Source organism: Alligator sinensis, unplaced genomic scaffold, assembly GCF_000455745.1.
Source record: "Alligator sinensis unplaced genomic scaffold, ASM45574v1 scaffold1092_1, whole genome shotgun sequence".
Lineage (NCBI taxonomy): Eukaryota > Metazoa > Chordata > Crocodylia > Alligatoridae > Alligator > Alligator sinensis.
In genome coordinates, this window is record NW_005842252.1 from 1,650,575 (window position 1) to 1,673,810 (window position 23,236).

Below are 23,236 nucleotides of genomic sequence, written 5' to 3' on the forward strand. Positions count from 1 at the left end.
AGAAGTTGTGGGGGGGGGGAACAGAAAGCAAGGGGGCTACCTGACCCCCCCTCTCCCAGATTTTTTCCCTGTTGTAGCAGTGGGAGGGGGACAAATTCAAGGCAAACCTCCAACCATTATGTTGTATACCTGAACATTATAACAAATTTATACAAAATTTCCATATTATCTTAATATGGGGGGTCATCTTATAATTAGGATTGTCTTATATTTACATAAAGATGGTATTTTCTTTCACTTAGACTTAACATACATATTTAAAAAATGATTTAATACAAATTATGTGCCAGTCTGTACACTGAAATTACTTAAAACGTTTAAATAGCAAATATGCTACGTCTTTGAACCTTTGCCAAAACTGGAGTTGCAGATTCTTTGCTTTTTCATATAAGAAAAGAACTGGAAGGAGTTGGGAGGGAGGTGTTCACTTCAGAGGTTAGTTTCATAAATGTCACTTTAGGTCACATTTATATTCATGCCTTGTGGAGGGCCCAAGCATTGTGCAGTTGTGTGAAAGGTGTAAGAGACTGGCAGTTATCATCACAGCCCTGAAACCCAGCTTTTGGCAGAAGGAGTCATCATTGTGGATCATCCCCTGAGCACACCTTGGTCTTTCACTCTTATTTCCTAGCCTCTCCCTACCTGAACTTTGGTTGGCTCAGGTGTCAAATTTATGCAGAAGTTTCTGTATACAAAAGGTTTGAAGTCTTTATTTAATAAAAATCCATTTTGTGTATAAATTTGTGTGCTTAATTAAATGCTAGTTATGGTAAAGCAACTGCGACACGCATCATTAATTATATAGTAAATAAACATTTTTTTTAAATTTTGGTACACAAGTTGTCTTCACATATAATGTGGGGTTGTTTCCAAATGTCTGCAGTCCAGGTTACTGAAGACAAAACCTGCTTAACAAGATACTAATATACAGCATGTTATGCTTTTTTGGGTTGGGGGAAAAAAAGTGTAAATATGAAAGGTAGATTAGAGCCTCATAATAATCTATTAATTAGCTCCTGAAAATTCTGCTTTCTTCATGATTTGAGGTTTCTTATGTTTCTTAAAAAAAGAATCCTAGCTCTTCTGGTACTGAAAACAGCTGAAGCAATGCTGCCTTCTTGGCTGCATCCACACAAGCATGCATGCTTAGTTCCTGGGGACAACTAGCAGTGGGATACCGTGTGCTGCTGATAGTTGTCCCTGGGGAATGCCTGTGCCACGGGTCCTCTGGCATGCACCAAGGTACCCCAAGTGGGGTAGGGGAGGCTGGACCCAGCACTAGGCTGGCCCCAGCAGCCTGACCTGAGGTCCTGGGGACCTCGTGGGCTGCAGCAGCAATGATCCTGCTGCTCGGAACCTGGGTGGCAGCTGGAGTATGGTTCCAGCTGTCCAGGCTCTGGTTTTGAGCGGCAAATGCTGCCCCCAAGTGTGTCACTCTCTCCACCCCCCCCCCCCGGTAGGGGAGGCTGGACCCAGCACTAGGCTGGCCCCAGCAGCCTGACCTGAGGTCCTGGGGACCTCGTGGGCTGCAGCAGCAATGATCCTGCTGCTCGGAACCTGGGTGGCAGCTGGAGTATGGTTCCAGCTGTCCAGGCTCTGGTTTTGAGCGGCAAATGCTGCCCCCAAGTGTGTCACTCTCTCCACCCCCCCCCCCCCTCTTTTTTATCCAGTGTGTCCCTCTCTCCCCCCCCCCCCCCTTTTTTTCTTTTTTTTTGCACAGGTTTTTTTTGGCCCCTGATATCCTGGGATCAAAAAAACTCCTGCGCTGCCCCCTTGCAGTGTGGACAATAGCTGACGTGTCTGTAGCGCCACATACCATCTGGACACAGCCCTTGTGACGTCAAGGAAATGACTTCAGTGCCTCTTTTGGAGGTTAGAGTTTTGGAAGAAATCAAGTAGCAGGATCATAGGCAGTGTCTGCTCCTGTTCAGAATGCTACTAGCATAAATCGAACTGACAGCTTTTTATGCTGCTGCTTAGGAAAACTGTGTGCACGAGCAAAGGCAAGCAGAATGATTGTTGAAAAAGAGAACCAACACACAATGAAGGAAGTTAAAGGAATGGAAACTACTTTCCTACCCTTCTTTACTAAAGCCAGGTGTACGTGAGAAAAGGGAGTGATTTTAATAAATCTTGAAATAACCAGGCAATTCCAGAAAGGAGGAATCAGGATGCACAAGTTAATTAAACCTTGATTAACCATATGTCAATCCTGAGCAAAATAATGGAAAAATTAATACAGGACTCAAACTGACAAAGAATTAAAAGACAGAAATGTAATGTCATTTACATAATTTCATGGGAAATATTTTTTCACAAAAAAATGTGATCTGAAAGTTTGATAATGGCAACTGCATTAATAAAATATATTCTCTAAGGTGTTTGGTTTTTTTTAAATTTTATTTAAAATTTAACATTATACAATATTACTAGACTACATTGGATTGCGAATTAGGTGACTGACAGACTTCAATTAGTAATTGTCAATGGGGGATCATTTACTGGTCATGTTCCTAGAGGCAAAACTATTCAACATGTTTAAAATTTTGGATAAATAATGAAAAAATGACTACTGATAAACCCTACTGATGACACACAGGTTGCTGGAAATGTAAAAAAGATGAAGGCAAGGTTGTCATTATGGAGTGATCTGAATTCCCCGGTAACTTGAATCTATTCAAAGAATATTTTGTTTTAATGTAGTCAGATACAAAATTATACATCCAAGAACAAGGAATGCAGGCCATGGCTACAAAGTTGAGGACTGTACTGTACCTGGGAAGCAGCAACTCTGAAGAGATTTAGGGGATAAAGTAGAGAAGCAGTTGACTATGAGGTTCCTAGTTGCAGAAAAGGGCTAATGATTTGGTTGACTAGATAGGAGAATGGCAAGTAGGAACAGAGCCAATTTTATCACTGAGCTCAGCAACAGCGAGATCAAAATACAATATTGTATACATCTCCGGTGCTTGCAATCAAAATGATAAGTTGGAGTGTGCTGAAAAGGCTAGAGAAAATGGCTGGCATTGTGGGACTTGAAGCTCCATCCATTTCACTTCCCCAGTAATAGTCAAGAAGGTTTGGGGAGTGCAGAGAAAATAGAGGAGAAACTGAAATATTTTTCTTCAGGCAGGGGAGAGAAGACACATTCATTATTAATCAGATGAAGCTTCCTACAGGATCCAGAAACAGCACCTGAACAGAAGTCTCAGGTTCCTCATCTATATCTTCTACAAATAATAATGGGTCCTGAATTTCTCACAGGAGCATAGCCCCAGACCTTGTTACTGGGACTGCTCACCCTGATATTTCACTCTCCTATTCCTGGCTGATAGAAGCCTGCCATTGTTTTCAGGGTCTGATTTAAAAATGTTTAATGATGTCAGTTAAGCAGCCCATGTGGTTTTATGTTTGCCTTGTGTAAAATAAATACATAATTTTATCATATATAGCTATATCAATGGTTATCTATCTATCTGTGTGTGTGTGTATGAATGATATTTCTGGCATCAGCAACACATTTCTAAGCTGTAATTCCATACAGTTTTTTGTACATATGAAGAAAAGTAGAGACATAACTTGGGGGGGAAAAAAAACATTATATGAGCTCATGCTTGCTTACATACTGTCAAGCTTTGTGCTTAGACTAAAAAGAATTATTAAACAACAAAACCCAGATGACATGGAAAATATTGAGGAGGGAAAACAGCAACAAATTGTCCTCTCAAGCAGCACGTTACAAGTGAATTCTATTAGTTCTTATGGAAATGTAGTGTATTAATAAATATGCTGCAGCCAGGGTGTTGTTCTACAATAGCAAACTTTTCAGTACCTAAATTTTAAATTGTTTTCATGTTTCACTGAGTTTCTGCAAAGCATTATACCAAGTATATGCTAAGTCCCAATGAAAGAATTGTATAAATAAAATACAATCCAGCTGTTGTCATTTACTTGGTTAGAGCTGTAAAATTATCTAACTGATTATGTGCCATTAGCACCTGAGTGACTATAAAATTTGTATCCATTAAACCATCTGTCACTTACTTCCTTACATTTTTTTTCACCTACTTCCAAAACTATTCCTTCTAAATGAGTTTTCTTCTATTTTTTTTCCATCACGTTGAAGGTGAAGTTACCAAATTGTTTAGGAGGGGGTGTGAGACTAAGGTATGCTCCCAAATAAGGCGTTCTGAGTGCTTGGCAAGAAAAATATTTTAAAGTATAACCAACTAAAGACAACCGTATTAAGCTGCTAATATTTGGATGAAATGGTTTTGTGGATGATGCAGGGAGTAAGCCCCATACCCTGAGGCCCTAGGGCTGACAGCAAAGTACCATTGCTTGTCAGCCCTAGACATGGCAGTGGAAACTAGTAATCAAGTCTTCTGATTTAAAGGCATGTTTTATGAAATGGACATGGGATCAGAAAAGTGTTTCATGTCTGAATTATACACCTGAGGCAGGAAGATTCTAGATCTAACACCTGGGTTTTCCATTGAAAGAACACTTCTGAAATACCACCGTAAGCAAGGATGCTAATTAAAAAGATTCTTCATAATGTAACAGGCCTGAATTCTGTTTTCCTAGGCATACTGAAGGTAGTTCCGGTTCCTCCAGCTAGAACTATTTCCAAAAAATTCTTTTGGACAGCTATCAAGCTTGCATGTTTGAAGAGGGGAAGGGCGTGTATTTCATAAGATTTATGTTTTAGACCATTCCTTCATATTGGTAAAGACAATTTGAACTTCATGAGGAAGACCTGAGCCAGACCCAAAAGTGCCTTGAATGCCATAGGCACCCAAATCCATCTGACATTTAAGTAACTGCTACTTTTTCATCTGTCCTAAAATGTTTGACGTTGGGCAGTAGTTGCCAGGCTTTTAGTTTTGGCTTAGCCCTTTGTATACAAAACTTACTGGCATATTCCCTAACAAAGGCAATAATAATGGCTACAACTTGCTAAAACCAGCCAAGAATGACTACATTTAGAGTGATAGATAGTGAATTTTGAGCATCCAAGTGACCATTGATATTCTCATTCAAATGTGACCAAACCAACAAGAAGGAGTTTGTGAACTGAGTGCTTTTGGTTCTTCTAATCAAAGGGTCAGCCAGTCCCCTTTGACTTCTTGTCCAGACAAACTAATAAACTAGTCATCTCGATCAGTGAGAAAGTAATACCACACTGTGAAAATCTTTAGTTATTCAGATCATGCTACTGAAAAGAGGTGGTCTGATTGGTTCTTACATTCTCTAAATGAGACCAAATAGTATTTCGTAACAATTTCTTCTCTGCATAAAGCCTTTGCACATAAAAAGGATGGTTTTTAGATGGTTTGCCTATCTTTTTGTGTTTTATCTGTTTCCTATGAATTTCCATTAAATCACAGGGATCCCAAGTTTGAAGTAGTAACTCACAAATGCCAACCAGAATTCAGGTGAAGGATCAGAATGCTGGAGGTCTTTCTAGTGATTGAAAGAGTACGTCTGAAACAGTCGCATGCTGACTAGAAGGATTGGGTTTAGTGTATTAGATAATTTTGTCTTTGGGAAGTATTCTAAATATACTTCCCATGCATGCTAAATATGTCATCTGACCTGAGGTAGAAAGTTGATTAAGAAAAAGCAAAAAGCTTTCCTAATTCTGGGTAGCAACACTTCTGCCATAATAAAGTAAATGCTAGTTCAGGGAGCTGGGCCCTTCAAACAATAGTCTATAGTAGGTTTAAAAAGAAGCTGAAAAAGTTATCCTGTTTGTATAGCTTCAGTTGGTTTCTGTAAGACCAAACCAACTCAAATATCCATCCCTTACCTTTTATTGGATGTTGGTGGCATTTAAGTTGAGGAAGTCTCCTGGAAAGTAGCAAGATTGCTCACCTTGGGAGTGTACACAAGTACTAACTTTCTGACAGTTAAGCTACCTTAATTTTTTTTAAGGCAACTTACTGTCAGAGCCTATACACGTTTGTGGAGCAGAGTCAGCTTAAGTACAGTGCAAGATAACACACCTCCGAGGTGTATTATCTTGAGCTGCATTAAGTCTGTTTAGTTCACAGGATGTCTGCCACCATGCCAAGGAGCTATATGTGTGTATGCTCTGACGTGGCTTATTTTAAGGTGGATTACTTTAAATGTATGCACCCCTTATGTATAAAGGAGGATTTACCTCTACTGTGTCTATTTTTTCTGGGACCTGAAAAAAGGTATGGGGTACCTGAAAGCTTGTCTGTGTCCCTCCCAATTATACAGTTGGCCCAATAACAGATATCGCCCACAAAAATCCTTGCCTATTATATTTTTAGTCGACTATTGCAACTACATTACCCCACTGCTACCCAAAAGCTTCCCTTGCCCTTCTCTCTTTCCCTTTGTCCTCTCCTTTTGGAGGAAATAAACCAGTTTTATCTAGATCTAGGTTTGGTGAGAATCTATGATTGGGTAAGATATCAATTTCCCTTTAAGATGTTCGTGTTAGTTGCTGACAGACATGGACACGCTCCCCAGCATCTGTATATATCGCATGCTTCAGTGTGCTTCAGTAACTAATTCAATCCGCTGTAGATAAAAGTGCCAAAAAGCCCTGATGAAGCATGCGATACATACAGATGCTGGGCAAGCTGTGTCAAACTGACGTAATTCGTCTCCTGGACATGTGCTGTGCTCAGCTCAGGGGCACACCGAGCTGAAAGTAAAGCACCATTTGGTGATGGGGGGGGTTGGTTTTTCCACATCTCTCAGCAGCCAGTTATATTCATAGCCCATTCCAGATGCTATTTTTGCTTACTTGATCAACTAAAGTATGTCATTTGACTTTGAATTGCTAAATTCACAGCAGGTACACAGCATGTTTCAAGTAGGTGTTTCCTTTTTAAAATGTAGCTTCCATGTTTCCTGTCAGCATGATGCAAAGCAGCATGACATCATTTGTATATAAAGAAAAGGGAAAGCACTTTTTGGTTGTAATAAAAAATACTATTTTGTTTGGTAACATGCAACTGTTACAAATATTTTGTATTAGACTTTAGGAATACTAGGATTGTTATTCTGACACGGTTGAAGTTATTTATTTAGATATGTAATATACTTCTTTGTAGATGTAAGTATAACAGAAAATGTTGAAGGATATTTCATTTAATAAGAGGTACCTGTCAGAACATGGCTTCTGACATGCTGAAAATACAGTAATGCTAAAAGTGTGCAGCAACCTTAGAATGCTCAATAATAACAGATAATCAGACAGCACAGAAATGAACCAAATATGGTGGGGATTTTTTGTTTCCTTGTTTTTTTTTCTATGCATTGTCTCAAACCATATTTGCTTCTTTGGAAATCCCACTAAAACAATAGACCCTACAGGCTCAATAAAATGAGGTGCTCTCAAACTTCCCTATCTTATCACTGTCTTGAATTGTTTTCTAGTATAAAATGACAGCAATAATAATAATAATAATACTGATGGAGATATTTAGGAAAATTTAGCATTTGAATACCAGCATTCTGCTTTTCAGTATTGTATTTGAAGTAATCTCACTGAAGTCAGTGCAAGGTGAAGGCAAAGGTGAATTGCATAGGAGGAATCTCAGCTCATCTACTTGTTGTTCTCTCCCCTGCTACTTACTTTACGCCTTCCCTAATTACTCTCCACATAAGTGCACTTTATTGCCCATTAGCAATACAGTATGTCCCTATAGGAATTTGTTTTTAGACCCTCTTGTTTGTTCTTCCTCAGATATTTGTTATTTCCTGTTTCTCCTGCTGTCTCTCTCTATCAGTCTTGTCCTCTACTTCAAGGATAGGGTTTGAAGTAAATAGATAAATTGGTAAATAAGTTGACATCTTTAATAGCCTCTTGTCCTTCTGCTGTACTCTGGTATGCTTTTCCATTCTTTTGTGCCATACTGTGTGTAATATGCAGGAAATTGTCAGGTGCACACCTTCCTAAAACTTGGGAAAAGGCATGAGGGAGAGTAAGTAAATAAAGGTCATCTTTATTGCATGTTTGAATGCTCAAGTAAGGATGAGAACATTGAAAACTAGTGTCAATAACGCACACAATCATAAGCGTTAATTATGGATCATCTTACATATATGAATATGACAGACAAGGGAAGGTATTATCCTTGACGTCATTGCTATGGTCATCAAGCAAGGATTTCTATTAAATGATGTTTGAAGAGGAAGATGTTGGGCAAATCTCAAGTAGATACGTTTTACTGAGCAAACCCATGAGTTGTTTTTTCTATTTTTGCCATTTGTAGTATTCCAAAGAAAATGCTTCTGCTTGAATGAATGAAATGGCTTGTGAAATTTGAGGATATGCAATTCTTCCTGTGCTGAGTACATGTGGGCTGATTTAATCAGAGTAATGGGAACTATCTTCAGAACAAGTAATTTTTGATAAGCCTAGCATTTACATTTTTAATAACAAACTATTCAACCTGTGGGATTATTTTGTCCCTAGCCTATTTTGTAGCATACATGTTTGCAAACTAATTGGTAGCTCTAACAAAGAGTTTAAAGGGCAGTTGGTAATAGGATTTGCATTGGAGATTTACAGACGAACTTAACGATGGGGTCAGAACTCGGGCTTCTATAATAATTAATTTCCACTGAAACAAAAAATAACTTGGAAAAATAAATTTGACAGCAAAAGAACTCTTCTGTGCTTGTTAACTCTTATATGCTAGTTAACTGGAGTTTTTTGGTCCCCATGTTAAAATTGGATCCCTGTCTTAAATGACTCCCTAGTGCATTGTCTCACATCCTAATTATCTGAAAGCAGATCCATTTTCAGATTGTGTTATAAAAAAGTGCTGACAGTGCATAAAACATACTGATGATCCTTTAAAAAAACTAGACTTTGCAAACTTCTTCTTGGAGACATTTGGTGCAGTTTTCTTGGCATAAACTCCTATTATAGGAGGCTTTTCTTTCCATTTCCTTCTCACCAGGAGCTTTCCTGACAACCTCAGTTGAGCATGAAATGATGTTTTACAGCTTACTTGTTTAGTTCAGGACCCGTCTTTCAGAAATGTTCCCTGGCTATTGGATTTAGTTTGTCCCAGAGTGTTTCTCCATTACAGTTTAACATACAGCTTTTTTGTGGCATCTCATTTCAGGCTCAGTAGATAAGTGAGTGGATCATTCCAGCAGCCTCAGTTGGCTAAGGCAATGAGGAATTGCTAGTTCAACAAGAGTGTACATACTTGCACATGGCTGAATACACTAACTTCAGTATGCTTAGCAACAGCTGCTCTAGAGGTGAAGGCCATAAGGTCACATTCCTGGTAGGATTACTGTAAAGTCTAATTTTTTTCCTTTAAATGGTCTGATAATTGCTGAAGGTTACACAAGATGAGAGTCAACACAGAAAGGAAGGATATAAAATCGTAATTCAGGAGAATTTGTCTATCCCTAGCTGTTCTGCTTGGACAAGTCTTTCCATACACTTGTTTCTCATGTTCCTCATTTAGAAAAGGGGGATAATGATTAGAGCCATATGAACATTTTTCAGAAAAGAGTAAAAGTGTTTGAAAAATGCAGATTCAGGAGAAGTGAAACTTTGTGAATTCAGGTAGGCAAGGTTCTTTGGGTAGATGTGATATCTTTTATTAGACCAACTGAGTAGTGGAAACAAAATTCTTTGCAAGCTTTCGGGTAGAATTCAGTGCAAGAATTCACCCAAGAAATGGGGAGGGGGAATTTGGAAGGGAAAAGTCAACATTTCATTTTGAAAATGTGGAAGTGGAACATTCCAGTTTTTCATACTAGGGTTGTTTCAAGATTGACCTAAATTAAAAATAATAACAATAATAAGATTAAATGATCCAAATATATAATTAAGTGTTGCATTTCAAGTTGAGTGAAAAGTGTGGACTCAACCCACAACAGTCTTTTCAATGGTTTCTTTTTTTTTCTTTTGGTTTCTTGAACACTAGACCAAAAAATTATTTGCACACTTCTTAAAATCTAGTAATCACTTTAAGATTCACAGAAGGAAAATGAAATAAGGTTGTCCCTAAAATGTTGTACTTACTTTTTGATAGATCCCTGTCTGTTTCTAGGGGCAAAGGCACAAATATTTCTTTTTGAACACTTACTTTTGTTCAGTACAAACTAGCTATAAAGAGATGTTAACTTTCCAGCTTAAAGAAGCCAATTAAAAACACCTGCCTCAAATACGTTCCCAGGCCCCAATATTTTTGAAGTGCAACCCCTGTTCTAGCCATTTGCTTATTCTATACTATATTCTTGTTTCCTCTAATTGATATTTTCTTATTTTTTTTTAAGTTTCCTGTCTTTATTTGTGGATAAGGTGCTAGTATTTTATCCTGGTCAACCAACTTTACACTTAATGGTTCCTTCCTGCAAATGGTCCTATTGAAGCAAATGGTGTTTTCAGGAACAGTTCCTTAAAAAATAATGGAGTTTCATTCTTGTGTAGCTGACGAATACATTTACAGACCTTTTCTGTTGAAGTCCATATTAATTGTGAAGAAGTTGGGGGATGGTATCAAATTATAACATAATTTTGCATCAAACATTAAAAATACTTAGCACATTAAGTAGTACACATGGCAATCTATAAGCAAGTATAGAAAGAAAACAAACCCTAAAACCTTGCTTTTGGAAAAAAATGTTCTCTAAAATAGTAATCTTTGCTGATGTTTGGGGTAGTGCTTTCATTCTTTCCTCATGAAAGAGATGCCTACTATTTGCCATTGTCTGAACCATTGAAACTTTATTTTTTCCTCTTCCAGGTACTTGGTATTGATAGAAGTCTCACTTCTGTTAAGGTACTGTGGTGAGGGGTGTATGGACAAGAACTGGATTGAACAGTGTTCTGGCTTCCAGGAGTACAAGTATACCTCAGTTGCTATGGCCATTCCACATTTTACGGGAGTAGAGTCCCACTCTTCAGCTTCCCTCCTACAAACTTTAGGACTTCTGCAGATCTGAAACCTATGTCCTGTGGTCAGGAATCCAGGACACTTGGCAGAGGGTCTCCTATTAATACAGATGGCTGTTATGATGTCTGTCCTGTGAACGTGATGTATGCTATTGAGAACACGGTTGGGCGTGAGCTGGCCAGCCTGCTCATACCCTAAATTTCACAAGTGTTTTATAGTTTATGAATATACCCATTTTATATTTTTATGAATATGCCCATTAACATATTTACAAATTTCTGTAAGCAGTAGCACAGAAGCCATTCATCCTGCAAGTCTTGGTTGCTTGTCAGCCACCAGTGGCAGCCAAGAATGGTTTGGGCTGCAGGAATAGGGAGGCATTTTAGGGGGAAACTCAGCATGTTGTTGATTTGGTTGATGTCTCTGGTAGAAGCTTGGAAAAAGGAGTTGTTGCAGGAGGCAGGTGGGCACCAGGATCACTTCGCTGCCTGCCTGCTTCTGGGCCAGTAGCACAGCAGAGCGTCCTCCTGGAGAGGGAGAAACAAGGTCATGTCTCCAAGAACTTGGAGTAGCTGAGGAAGTTGTTTTTTGTAAGATGCTCTCTAAAAGTAGGAATTTCGGTTCAGGTGAACAGCCAGCCAGCATGGCTACTTGGAGGACAGGAGCCTGCAGCCACTGAGATCAGGACACTTGTCTCTGCTTTCCCAATTTATGGCTCACTGTTTACAAGTGTGCTTCCCTAGCAAAGCCTTCCCCTTGACTAGGGTGCATCAGCATATACACAGGCATCCACCGAGCTCTGATTACAGTGCCTGATGGCTTTCAAGACAAAATAATTGCATCCTCTCTGTACTGGGGAAGGAAGTATTTCTTTTTGTTCGCAGTCAAGAGAGAAGCACTCTAAGCCCTGCTTTTCTCATCGTCTAGAACAACAGGAGTTGGTAACCTACAGCCCATAGGTCAGATTTAGCCTATGGATGCATTTTATCCAGCCTGTCTAACTTGAGTGCTTCAGCATTGTTCCCAGCTACAGGGGTCTTTGCCTGTGTAGTGTCTGGAGAAGCTGTGGCAGTTGCACTTCAGTGAGGAGTGGTCACTGAAGTGATAGCGTAGGCCAGGTTGGGAGTGGCCCATGCAAAGAGCTAAGCTAATTTAAAGCAGCCCCCACTCCAAGACATTGCTCACCCCTGGTCTATGCGGTGTCTGCTGTATTAAACGAACTTCGTGAATGTGGAGGGTTTAGATCTGGTTTGCACTGCAAAGCTCAGCTGAACTCAGCGCAGATTTGTGAGCATCTGTGCACAAATAGTAGATACGTGGTTGAACAGAATTCAACTTCTGGTTCCAGAACTCAGCTTCTGAAATTCTGTGCTCTGGTATATTTTTCTGCCTGTGAAGTCCCTTCAGGACTTTCTCTACCTTTCTAGTTTCTTGGGAACGAGAGAACATGCAAAATGCTCTTTATGTTTTTAAGTGGGGAAACATTTCTCAGGACAATAGTAATTGTTGATCCAAGTCCTGTAACCAGCTTACATATGGATATGTTCTGATGAAGCCATTTTCTTCCAAAAATATAATGTGGCAGATGCCACTAGCATGCTTTTGAAGTGAAATGTGACTACGAATGACTGACAGGAACCAGTTGCTGCCAGCCCACATTAGCAAATGGCGTGACTGAGAAGCTAATGTAAGCTCTTCATTTCCAAACTGAATATTTTTTCTCTTCATTAGGTAATGTAGAAAACCACTTCTGGGTCTTCACTGTGTTTTTGTTTTCATTAAAAATTTGTCTTGTTTTCACGTGAAATTCAACTTATCAAATGTAAAACCAGCTCAAGTTAGTGAAGAGAGGGAGCTGAATGTGTGAAATGATTGGTTTTCTATAAAATGGACAATACCATTACAAGTCAGATGTTTATAGCAATTTTTAAATGAGACTGTTCTACTTCTGTGCTTTAAGATAGGTAAGACAGGTATTTTGGACAGTATTTTCCTTAACTGGCTTATGTAGGAGAAAACACTTTGTTAGTATATGGGGAAGATGAAATTGATTCTTGATGAAGTTCTATTAATTTATTTTGGTTTAGCTTTTGTACAGATCTATATTGTTTGTTTTATATTTCATGAGCTAAAATGGTTATTTTTAGCCCCTGACACATTCTTTGTTTCAGTGATTAAGAGCTATCTTTACTTATCATGTTAATGTCTTGCTGCAGAATGTTAACTTTGAGAATCTAAAAAGCAAAAATGACCAAACTCGTAAGATTTACGACAAAAAATTCCAGAAGGTGGCACCAGAAGTTATAAACAGTAACTTGTATGGGGAATTATCAAAGATTGCTAAAAGTATTGTCCATTAGAGTTGAAGTAGACCTCGTCTGAACTGCACAGAAAGGAGTTAGTGATCCTCTCTTTTATTCAATCTACACTGTGTGTTTTCTATTTCTATTTTATTACTGATGCTGAGTTGGCACTTCCATTCTCGAGCTCTCTCTCCAGATATTTATAAGGGTAGGGAGAGAGTCTTTAAAACAGATCCTTTTTAGTAGCTATGAATTCTTCTAAGTTTTTAATAAAAATAGTTCTTACTGCATGGTCTTGCAGACCCCAAGGGAAACTGTAACATGGGATTTGATTTTTTTGAGGAGATAACACATTTTAAAATGTAGCATTTTGCAAGCAAATTCCTTTTCTTGCGAAGTCAGAGGTCCCTGAGTGTTTCTCCCTCGTTAGCCTAACTTTATAGTTACCAGTTTTACAGCTAAGCACATAAAACTTCCTTAAAATAAAATTATGGAAACCAAACACACTTACTCTGATCTAACATAAAAATAAAAAATATGCCCTATGTATATTCAAGGAAAGAACTGTCCTCCCCATATTTGGTGTCCAACAAGCAATCAGAATAATTGCTCTGGGGGCCCTTATTCCACCCATTTCATGGGGAATGGGTTTCCTCCTTTCCCCAGACAATCCTCAACAGATGGGAGCAGTACAAATACTCTTTTGGGAGTGAATTCCCCTGGGATCCCACTGACCCTGCAGGTTTAGCTTGCCCAAGCTAGGGCTGTATTTCTCAACCTTAAAATTCCATGTATATTGTTTGAGCAGAAGTAAGAGCTGCTATACCTTTAAATAAGACGCACTTAAATCCTATCTGAAGCCACTTACAAAAATCATGGCTACTGTTTATTTCTAATTTCTAAATCCCACTGTCCTTCAATAAGATTTTAAGAGGAACTTTTCAAAAGGCATAGCTGACAATTAGGCATCTTTTTTTTCTTCTTTTTTTTTTTTTTTTTAAACCTGCCAGTTTTAACTGCAAATTTTTCCTTCTAAAAGATTTATTTGGGTGTAGAACCCAACCTGAAGGTGCAAAGGAAAAGTTTTGATGTTGATGATTCCTGAAAACCAATTACACTTTTAGAGCCTGTGCTAATTTCTGCATTATCAATTAACCTTACATTAGGATCAAGTTCAAATTTTCCATGCAAATATCAGGCCCAGATTCACTTTTTTTTTTTTGGCTTTTTAAACAATTTATAAAATAGGTAGCACCTTTTTCTTATTGTGAAAGAATTAGTGGTTGTTGGAAGTGGTGATTAGCTAATTAATTGTCAACATACAGGCCCTATGTATTTCACTTTTCAAGTTGGAGGGATGACTGTAGGAGGAATAGGAAACTAGGAAAACAAGAGAGCATGCAAGGCCCCATAATTAGGTAAAAGGTTTAAGAATGAGGGGGTAACTCTTCTTACCAAAGTAAAATATAATTCTGAAACTTCTCAAGGAGAAATAGCAGCATACTACACAAGCAAGTGTGACTTGTGGTATATTTTTCACCGAGAAAACCATGACTGCATGCTTTTAACAATAGAAAAGTATGTTTTTGTTACTTTTAAGTTGCATCATGAAGCCTAAAGCTTCATGTGAATGCTGTTATTCCTTTCAATCTTTCTCTGATTTTTTTGAGCATTTTTATTCCTAGAATAGCACCTTCTTCACCTTTATTTGTGTGATGTCCCATTAGACTCCTAAAAAAAATCTCTGTGCTGTAGTGTGTTAAATAGGGAGTTGGGGTTTTTCATGCTTTAAAAATAGGGAGGGGGTAGACTCACAGGACTAGTAAAAGTAACTGTCTGCAGCTGGGATTCAGCCTGATTATCAGGCAGCCAGAAGGGGTTGTCCTGTAGTTCCCAGAATTATCAGATCATTCTTTGGGACTGACACAGCTTCTTGGACAGACTGTAAATGTATTGTTTTTTGGAAGCTGTAAAGCAATTACTGTGTTTCATACTGCAAAAGATGCAAGTTAAATAACTTGTAGGAAAGTATACAACTTAGTTGGGAGAATAAAAGTATCACTGTCCAAAAATCTTTGCCTCATGTGATTCCTGGACCATCATGGCCACAGCATCACTTTAACACTCCTTACGTTTGTTATTGTTTTGTGAATACTGGCTACACAGGAGCCAGTAGCTTGAGAATGTTTTGAAAAGTTAAATTATCTTTTTAGATCTGGAACATTTAATGTCTGGAAAAACGGAACAACTTTTTATAGCATTGATCCCAGCAATTATTTGCTTATGTCAGGAAAGAAAATTTAGGTCTTCTCCATTGAGAGCTAAGGGTGTCACATAAACATGAGTATCACAAGGGAAATGCCTGCCGTATTTTAAAATGTATGAGCTATTCTGCAGTAACTGATCTTGTGCATATTATTACCCTGTAGTAAGTGAAAGGTAACCCATGGTAGCTTACCCCTCTGGGGATGAATGTCTTCAGCACTGATTGTTCAACAAAAAAAAATATAGTAATCTTGCTGTTTGGGCTGTAGTCTCATTTTCCCAGATAGATAAAATGAAATGTTATTGCAGCTGTGATTGCTTAAATGTATCTCCATTCTTTTTAGGTTGTTGTCATTTTTTTTCTTTTCATGTTTATTTCTTGGAAATGAATGCTCTCATTTATCTTTAGGATCGTTGCTGTGAGACTCTCATAATTTATTTCAAATTCAAATAGAAGTTCCATCATCTTAATATGATATACAATATGCATGTTGCTTGAAATCTGTCTTTATACCACTCATTTCATCATTTAACAGCAATGGACAATGAAGTTAAATTTTCAGTTTGTGGTTAGTGGCCTCCATCAAGTCAGTAGAGAATAGCCTGATGCGGCTGAGAATCGTGTATAGTGGGGCCATGTCCTCATATTTGTATAACGTCCTGCTTTATGAGACTGAGGGTGTATATTGATATTCTGTATGGGAAATCTATATTCTTCCCCTGCAGTTCTGTACAATGAGAACAGAATTGCTACCAATAAATCCAGAAAAGCAGATGGCCTTGTGATTACAAATAATTGTTGATGTGCCTATGCACTTTGTTTGATATGGATTGAATGGTATTTAAGTACAGTGGGGCAGGAGCTGTCTTACCCTTTGGTTAGGATACCAGCTAGCAAAATGGAGCTCTGATCCTGATTGGAGTCTAAGGTTCTCACCTTAACACAAATATTTTTAGAGGCCAAGTACAGGGCACACTTTTTCACTCAATCTAGTAAAGAGCAGTACCAAAGCATTATCAGTTTGCATATTGCCCCAATAGGATAATTGTTCCCACTACATGAATTCAAAGTACTGAAACTGTGTAAATGTAGTTTGGGTGTTTGTTTGTGTTTTCCTGTAGCTTGGTGAAAATGGCATTTGTATGTTTCATGGCACCTTCAAGTATGGACATCTCATTCTTCTGGAGCCTTGTCATTTGAGTTGCAGAAACACCCATCCCTTCATATTTTCCATTCCTAAGGAGAAAGTTTTGGGCATAGAAGTCCAGGCTGTATTTTTATTATTATAACTTCCCACAGAGTCATTTTTAACTACTGCTTAGTCACAAAAAATTAAATATCTACCCTTTGGAAACCAAGTGGCACATATCACGATGGTTATTATATCTGCCAGGAAATACATCATGCCCACAAATTGCCTCAAAAAGTTCATTTGAAAATTACATTGCTTTTCTCTAGTAGCAATACATTTGTAATTGCAGGTCTATAGAAATTGCTGCAGGTCACTTTTTCCCCCCCTCCTAAAATCAAATAAAAATATTTAATAATACCACTTGGTGTTCGCTAATATGGCACAAGTTGATATTAATGATAGCCACTAACCTAGCTGCTTGTAGTGGACTCTGGTTTAGGAAGCTTATAATTTTATAAAAACAAATATTTTTTCCCATCCTACCATTTTTTTCTGTTTTGTTGTAATCGTTTTTTCCCTCCTTTTCTAGAGTAGTGAGGTTATGTGAGGTTCTTCTGTTTGGTTCAGCAAGTGGTTTGCCAGATGATGTGCATTCAGAGTAAAGGAAAGCAGAGTCTGGCAAACAGCTGGCATGTTTTATTGTATTTATGGGCTTTCATAAGTTTGAGTCTGCCAAGAAGCCTGATTTTAGGAAAAATGACAGTCCTAACAAGAGTTGTTCTCTTTCTTCCTCTTTGAACAAGTTTTCCTTTGTAGAAACAAAGTGATCTTCTTGGTGATAATTTGTCAATTTAAGATACTTTTAGAGAAACATTGATAAAATGAAGTCTCGTGGAAAAAAAATTCTGAAAACTTTGAAAGCTATATTACTTCAGACCAAAACCTAGCAAAGTAATTGCCCTTAAATAAATACTGTGTGTAGCTTTCTCCATCTTTTAAGCTAGTTAGATTTTTATTTAGCATCCAGTTCAAAGGAATCTCATCTCTCTCATGTTCTTAGTTACAGAATATGTGTAGTCCATTTGTCTGTGTGACAATCCCATATTGCAATGACAACTTTTAGCAGGCTTCTGTAGCATTTTAAAGTGTATTCTTTTCGAGCACAACTCCTTTTCTCCAGTCTGTTTCCTAACCCTCTAAAATTGGCTGTTGATGAAAGTGACAACTACTTGGAGGACTGTTTGCAATAATAAGAGCAGCCCTCTTGCAATTGCTGTTTGTTTAGTGTTCGTGTTCAGTGGCTGTATGTGGCACTGGCTGTCTCATGATCCTACTAAATCCCATAATGGGGAGCACAAGACATAGGTTACTTGTTGTGATGGGGATTTAGATTCATAGATTCTAGGGTCGGAAGAGACCTCAGTGGGCCATCTAGTCTGACGCCCTGCCCCTGGCAGGCAAGAAAAGGGTTACCAAACCTGGGATCATGTGATCCCAGCCAGGTGCCTGTCCAGTCTCTTCTTGAAGACCCCCAAGGATGTGGTGAGCACCACCTCCCTTGGAAGTCCATTCCAGATTCTAGCAACCCTGACTGTGAAGAACTTTTTTCTAATGTCCAGTCTAAACCTACTCTCCAGCAGCTTATGGCCATTGTTCCTTGTTGTTCCAGGGGGTGCCCTGGTAAACAGATCGTCACCTGCTTCATGTTGCTCTCCCCTTATGAATTTGTACACTGCCACAAAGTCCCCTCTCAGCCTTCTCTTGGAGAGGCTGAAGAGTGAGGGATTAAGGGTCCCTTAGCCTTTCCTCATAGGGCCTTCCTTGCAGGCCTCCAATCAGATGAGTGGCTCTTCTTTGGACCCTCTCCAGATTGTCCACTTTCCGTTTGAACTACGGCATCCAGAACTGGACACAGTACTCCAGCTGCGACCTGACCTGTGCTGCATAGAGAGGGAGAATCACCTCCATGGAGCTGTTTGTGAAGCACCTATGGATGCATGACAAGGTGCAATTGGCTCTGCCGACTACTTCATCACATTGACGATTTAGAATGAGTCCATTGATCTTGACTCTTCCTTTTATTGAGAAGTTTGGAATGGAGGAATAGTTATAGTGAAGGCTTTCTGAGGACAAATTCTAATGTAAAAATCTTCCTTTTTTTCCAACAGTCCCCCTTCACCCCTATCTGATTCTGATTGATGAACAGTTGATGAATTGCACTAAAATGCAGAGGAAGGTTAGAGAGTCAGTGCTGAGGGGAGTAGGAAATAAGGAGTCTGTCCCTTGTGAGAGTAGGGGTCCAACCATTTTGGCAGGTGTTCCACAAATTAGCCCTGCATCCTCCTCCCTGAGTGCCACTCCAATCCCGTTCCCCTGCCTGCTCTGCTGCTCTGCTTTCTGCCACTGTGCTTCCTGTCCACTCACTGTGTTCCTCACCAATCATTTGTGTCACATGCAGAGGCTGGTTGCGCCACAGGTTGGTCCCCCTTGCCTTGAGTGAAGGTATTTGCAGTGGTACTTCCCATACCAATTGAAAATAAAAGTAAAGTTACTGCTTCAAAACTGTTCAGTGCACACAGTAAAAAAGTGTTGAGCAGTGGGAAATGAGCCTTACTAAAATGGTTGGCAATTGAGATCACATAGAATAAATAATATTGTTTGTATAATTTATATGTGATAACGTTAACTAAGCGATGCTAGGGAAAATTGAGAAACTTTAAAACATTGACTTTTGTAAACCGATTGTTGGAAAATAGTACTGACAATGAATGTTTTTAGTGTTTAGAAACCAGTTGGCTTCTAAATTCTGTTTCCTGGTGAAATGACCTCCTTTCCAATAATGTAATTGAATCCATCTTGGGACAATGGATAGGTTCCAAACCCAGTTTATTATTTTTGAATTTTAGAACCTTAACATTAGCTCTTTAGTTTGGCAAAAATCATCTGCAACTGGCAACACTTTTAAAGAGGAGAAAAGGCCACATATTTAAAGCAAGGAAATACAACAGCGTTAAATGTTCCTGGCATCTCCCTGGTGTTGTGCATATGGGTTCTTTCCCCCGCCCCCTTATTGCCCTCCAATTTTTTTTTTTTTAAACTCTGAGCCATTGTAAATTGTAGGTTAATTGTGTTATTTGTAAGGTATACAGAAATTCTATAATAATCTGTGCTGTATAAATGCAGAGGATTATTATGTTCTACACTGCCTGCTGCTTTTTAATTTAACCTTTTTGGACCCTTCTTAATTTTCTTTGTTTAGGGACCAGAAAGAACACCCCTTACTCTTTGACATGAGACACTACAGCAGCTTGCAGCAGCCAGCTGGAGGCAGTATTTATAGTTGGATAGAGAAGGAAGGCAGCTATTACAAAAAGCAGGAATCTGAAAAAGTCAACATTTGGGGAATGAAGGAATAAAGACTTTCAGAAATTTTGATTTTGCTCTCCTTCGTATCTTCCTCAGAATACAGAGATTTCTTTTTGCGTTCTGTTCACATTTCTATATTTTGTGAAAAATTTTGCCTTTTTTACCCTCCATTTAGGCATTTTGGACTGGAAGGAAAGGCATACTTTAGGGTCTTTGCTTACTGGTGAAGTAACCCCTGATTCTTTACTTTCTGAAGGTATATATAAGAACTAAATTAACATATGGCTTATCCAGCTTTGATACCAATTTTATCAGAGTAGAAATTTAAACAACTTGTGGGTATCGATGTAGCACTTCCTTGTACCTGCAAGGCTTGCGTAAGTTGTTCAGACATTGACATTTATTTTCATTTAATCAAATAAGAAAGTGGTCAGTTGGTTCTAAAGCTCTGATACGTAAATGATTCAATAGAATGCCAGAAATTTGAAAAGAAGTGAACAATTCTCACCCCAGCAATTAAGCAACAAGATTATTTCTGTGGATTTTCTGATTTCATTTCTGTATCTTGTCATTCGAATCCCTTCATTTAGTTATAAAAATGCTGGGTTTCTTTTTCCGCAAATAACATTGTCAGTTTTTGCCTACGTAAGAAGTGTATCTGAAATTCTTATAACTGAAGATAAGCAGTTTTGTAAAGGCACGTTTTCAAAATCAAATTATTTACCAGCAAGGCAAGAGGGTTACACCAAAGATGAATTTGGCCCCCAGCTTGACTTTCATTTCCAGAAACAGTAAGAGAAATTTTTCATTTGGGAAGAACCTTTACCATATTTATTCTAATGTATGATTTTTTTTTCTACTAAACTGATTGAGTTAACTTTGGTGGTCAAGAAGTCCATTTACTAACTAAATTGTTCATTCAAAGCTACTGTGACTTTTATATTTGGATGTGAAAATGGCTCATATCTCCCAGTACAACAAGGAGAAGCAAAAATTGCTTTTTTGTTTTTTTCCCCGTTGTCACCTTGGTTAAGATTTTATATCTCTAGAATTTATTAATATTATTTAAGGATGATGTTTATTTTATATTAGTTTGGGATCTAAAGTGTTATGTGTACAGCATATTATTCATTTCAACTTGTTCTTGAAGGCTGCGTGCATTTAGCTTAAGCATGGACCATATCACTGCAGAGACGATTTAAGTCACTCCTGAGGTGCTTTACACCATAGGCTAGGAACAAGATAGTAGATATGCACTGAATATCCTTACAGAAAATACACGTACCCATTTGCATTGATTGAAGTAAATGGTGTTCAACTACTCAGGATGAATACGTTTTTAATAAATGTAAATAAATTTCATATTTTAACAAGCATAAGTTTGAATTCTTTGCTTCTAGCAAATATTGTTTTTAAGGAATGTCCCCCTCTGATCATAATTTTCTGCATCTGTGACCTTTTCCACTTTAAATTTCAAGTAAAACCATAAATGTGTTTAGAGATTTCTTCAAAGAACAGAAACTTATTTTTCCAGCTTTCAACTCCTATTCTCCTTTAAAAAAAAAAAAAAAAAAAAAAAAAAGGAACAAAAAGGGGGCAAAAAATCTTTTTCCCTTTGTGCTCATTTTAATAAATGCCTAATCTCTTACTATCTTAGCTTCGTCTTCATATAGCTGTTGTTAAAATATGTTCTTTAAATGCAGGTTCTTATGTGCTCTTGATTTGTTATTAATGCACCATGAATCAGAAGTCCAGGTTTTTATTTGTGTATCACCTTTCTCTTCTTTTTCTCCTAAGGCAGCTTTCTTCTTTAAAAAGAATTCATTTATGTTTAGGAGTAGTTTTAACAGTGAATTGTTGTATCAAAAGTGAGTTCCAATAAAGCTCCAATATTCAAGCTCCAGTTAAAAAAAACAAACCTTCAGTATAATTATTTAAATGAAAAAAAGATATCAAGAAAATAAATTTGATCACTTTTCTAATGCGCAGATTTCTACTGCTTTTGAGTGAATAATCAGTAGTATTAAGGAATATTAACTAATTTGAATATTTTTATGTTTCCCACAACTTTGTTTTATTTGAAAGAGGGTCAGCAGTGTCTTAAACATGGGTTTTCTGAAATCCTAGTGACTTGCTTTTCTCATTTGAATTTATGAACATTTTGTACAGATTAATTTGTACACCAAATCATAATATTCACTTTTTTTTTTTCTTCTCTTGCTTTTAGTCTCAGCATATTATTCAGAGGGACCAGAGGGGTGAAACAATAGGAAGGAAAATAAGAATCCTGCAACCCCTCAGCATTGATTGTCGTAGTATTAAATCACAATTGTATTGGTATTCATTTAATGTTTTAAATATGTTTAGTGTTTTAATTTAAGCACATAGTTTCAAAAAAGTTTTGCTTATTAGAAACCATTTGTATATACATCTTATTACTGCATATTTTTTTTCTTGCCCTGCCTGTCCTGCAGTTCATTTTGGTCTGCTGGCTCTGCATTAGAACCTGAAATACCTGTTGCTTTTCTGTTATTGTTATAATACCAAATCTATGGAAATGTATTTGACAAGTGGGAAAACGTCTACCCAGTATAATCATGTAACTTCATTTCTAGATCCTCAGTTCATTAGCCAACTTGGATAAAAACTATAAAATGTACCAGTTCTATTCACTTTGAAGTTTAGTAGCAGTTTTGTTATTGTTGGCAAAGTTTCCACCGTTAGTAGTAGTAGTATACTCCTTGCAAGAGTTTGCAGTTTATATTTTTCCCCCCCACAAGGATCACTGCAGTTGAGTTAGCCACCTTGTATACATTTTGTACCCGCCGCCGCTCGACCAGGAGATCACGCGCCGCTTTCGCCCGGGCCCCAGATCTCGCCCACCCGGGCTTTGCTGATGCGCCCCAAAGTTTACCCTGATTGGTATCAAGGGGGACCCCAAAACCCGCCTGCCACGACTTTGATGACGTCTTCAGTGGGGGGGTCTTCCCTTGGGGTATCCCTTAGTGCTGACGCGTTCCTCTGCGGGCAATCTCAGGGCTCCGTCCTCCCCTACACCCCGGCCATTCGCCACCTTAGGGTCTTCCTATTCTGGCCTCTACTCCGTCCTCGCCTTGCCTCCCTCTTGCCTCAAAACTCTGGCTGTCAACAGCGGTCCTTGGGCTGGGCGTACCTCCAGCAGAGCTGCCGACTTGGCCCCTCCCTCTCCAGGGTGCCGCTGGCCTCTTCGCTGCCCCTACCGCTGACGCCGCGGGTACCC

The 23,236-nt window shown here is 38.4% G+C and overlaps 1 protein-coding gene across 5 annotated transcripts in view; it reads left to right on the forward strand.

The window, feature by feature from the left end:
* AIMP1 (aminoacyl tRNA synthetase complex interacting multifunctional protein 1) overlaps window positions 1-23,236 on the forward strand; it is an 82,593-nt gene that overhangs the window by 20,330 nt on the left and 39,027 nt on the right. Inside the window, exon 1 of one of the 5 annotated variants that reach the window (XM_025208804.1) lies at window positions 10,774-10,796. The exons of 2 other annotated variants lie outside the window; for them this stretch is intronic. Coding sequence is in view for 1 of the 3 variants with exons in the window: in XM_025208805.1 (XP_025064590.1) it covers window positions 12,596-12,597 (2 nt within the window). In the remaining 2 variants the exon portion in view is untranslated. Of the gene's footprint in view, window positions 1-10,773; window positions 10,797-12,542; window positions 12,642-23,236 lie in introns of those variants that run through there. 2 more of the 5 variants (XM_025208806.1, XM_025208805.1) reach the window with 2 other exon arrangements.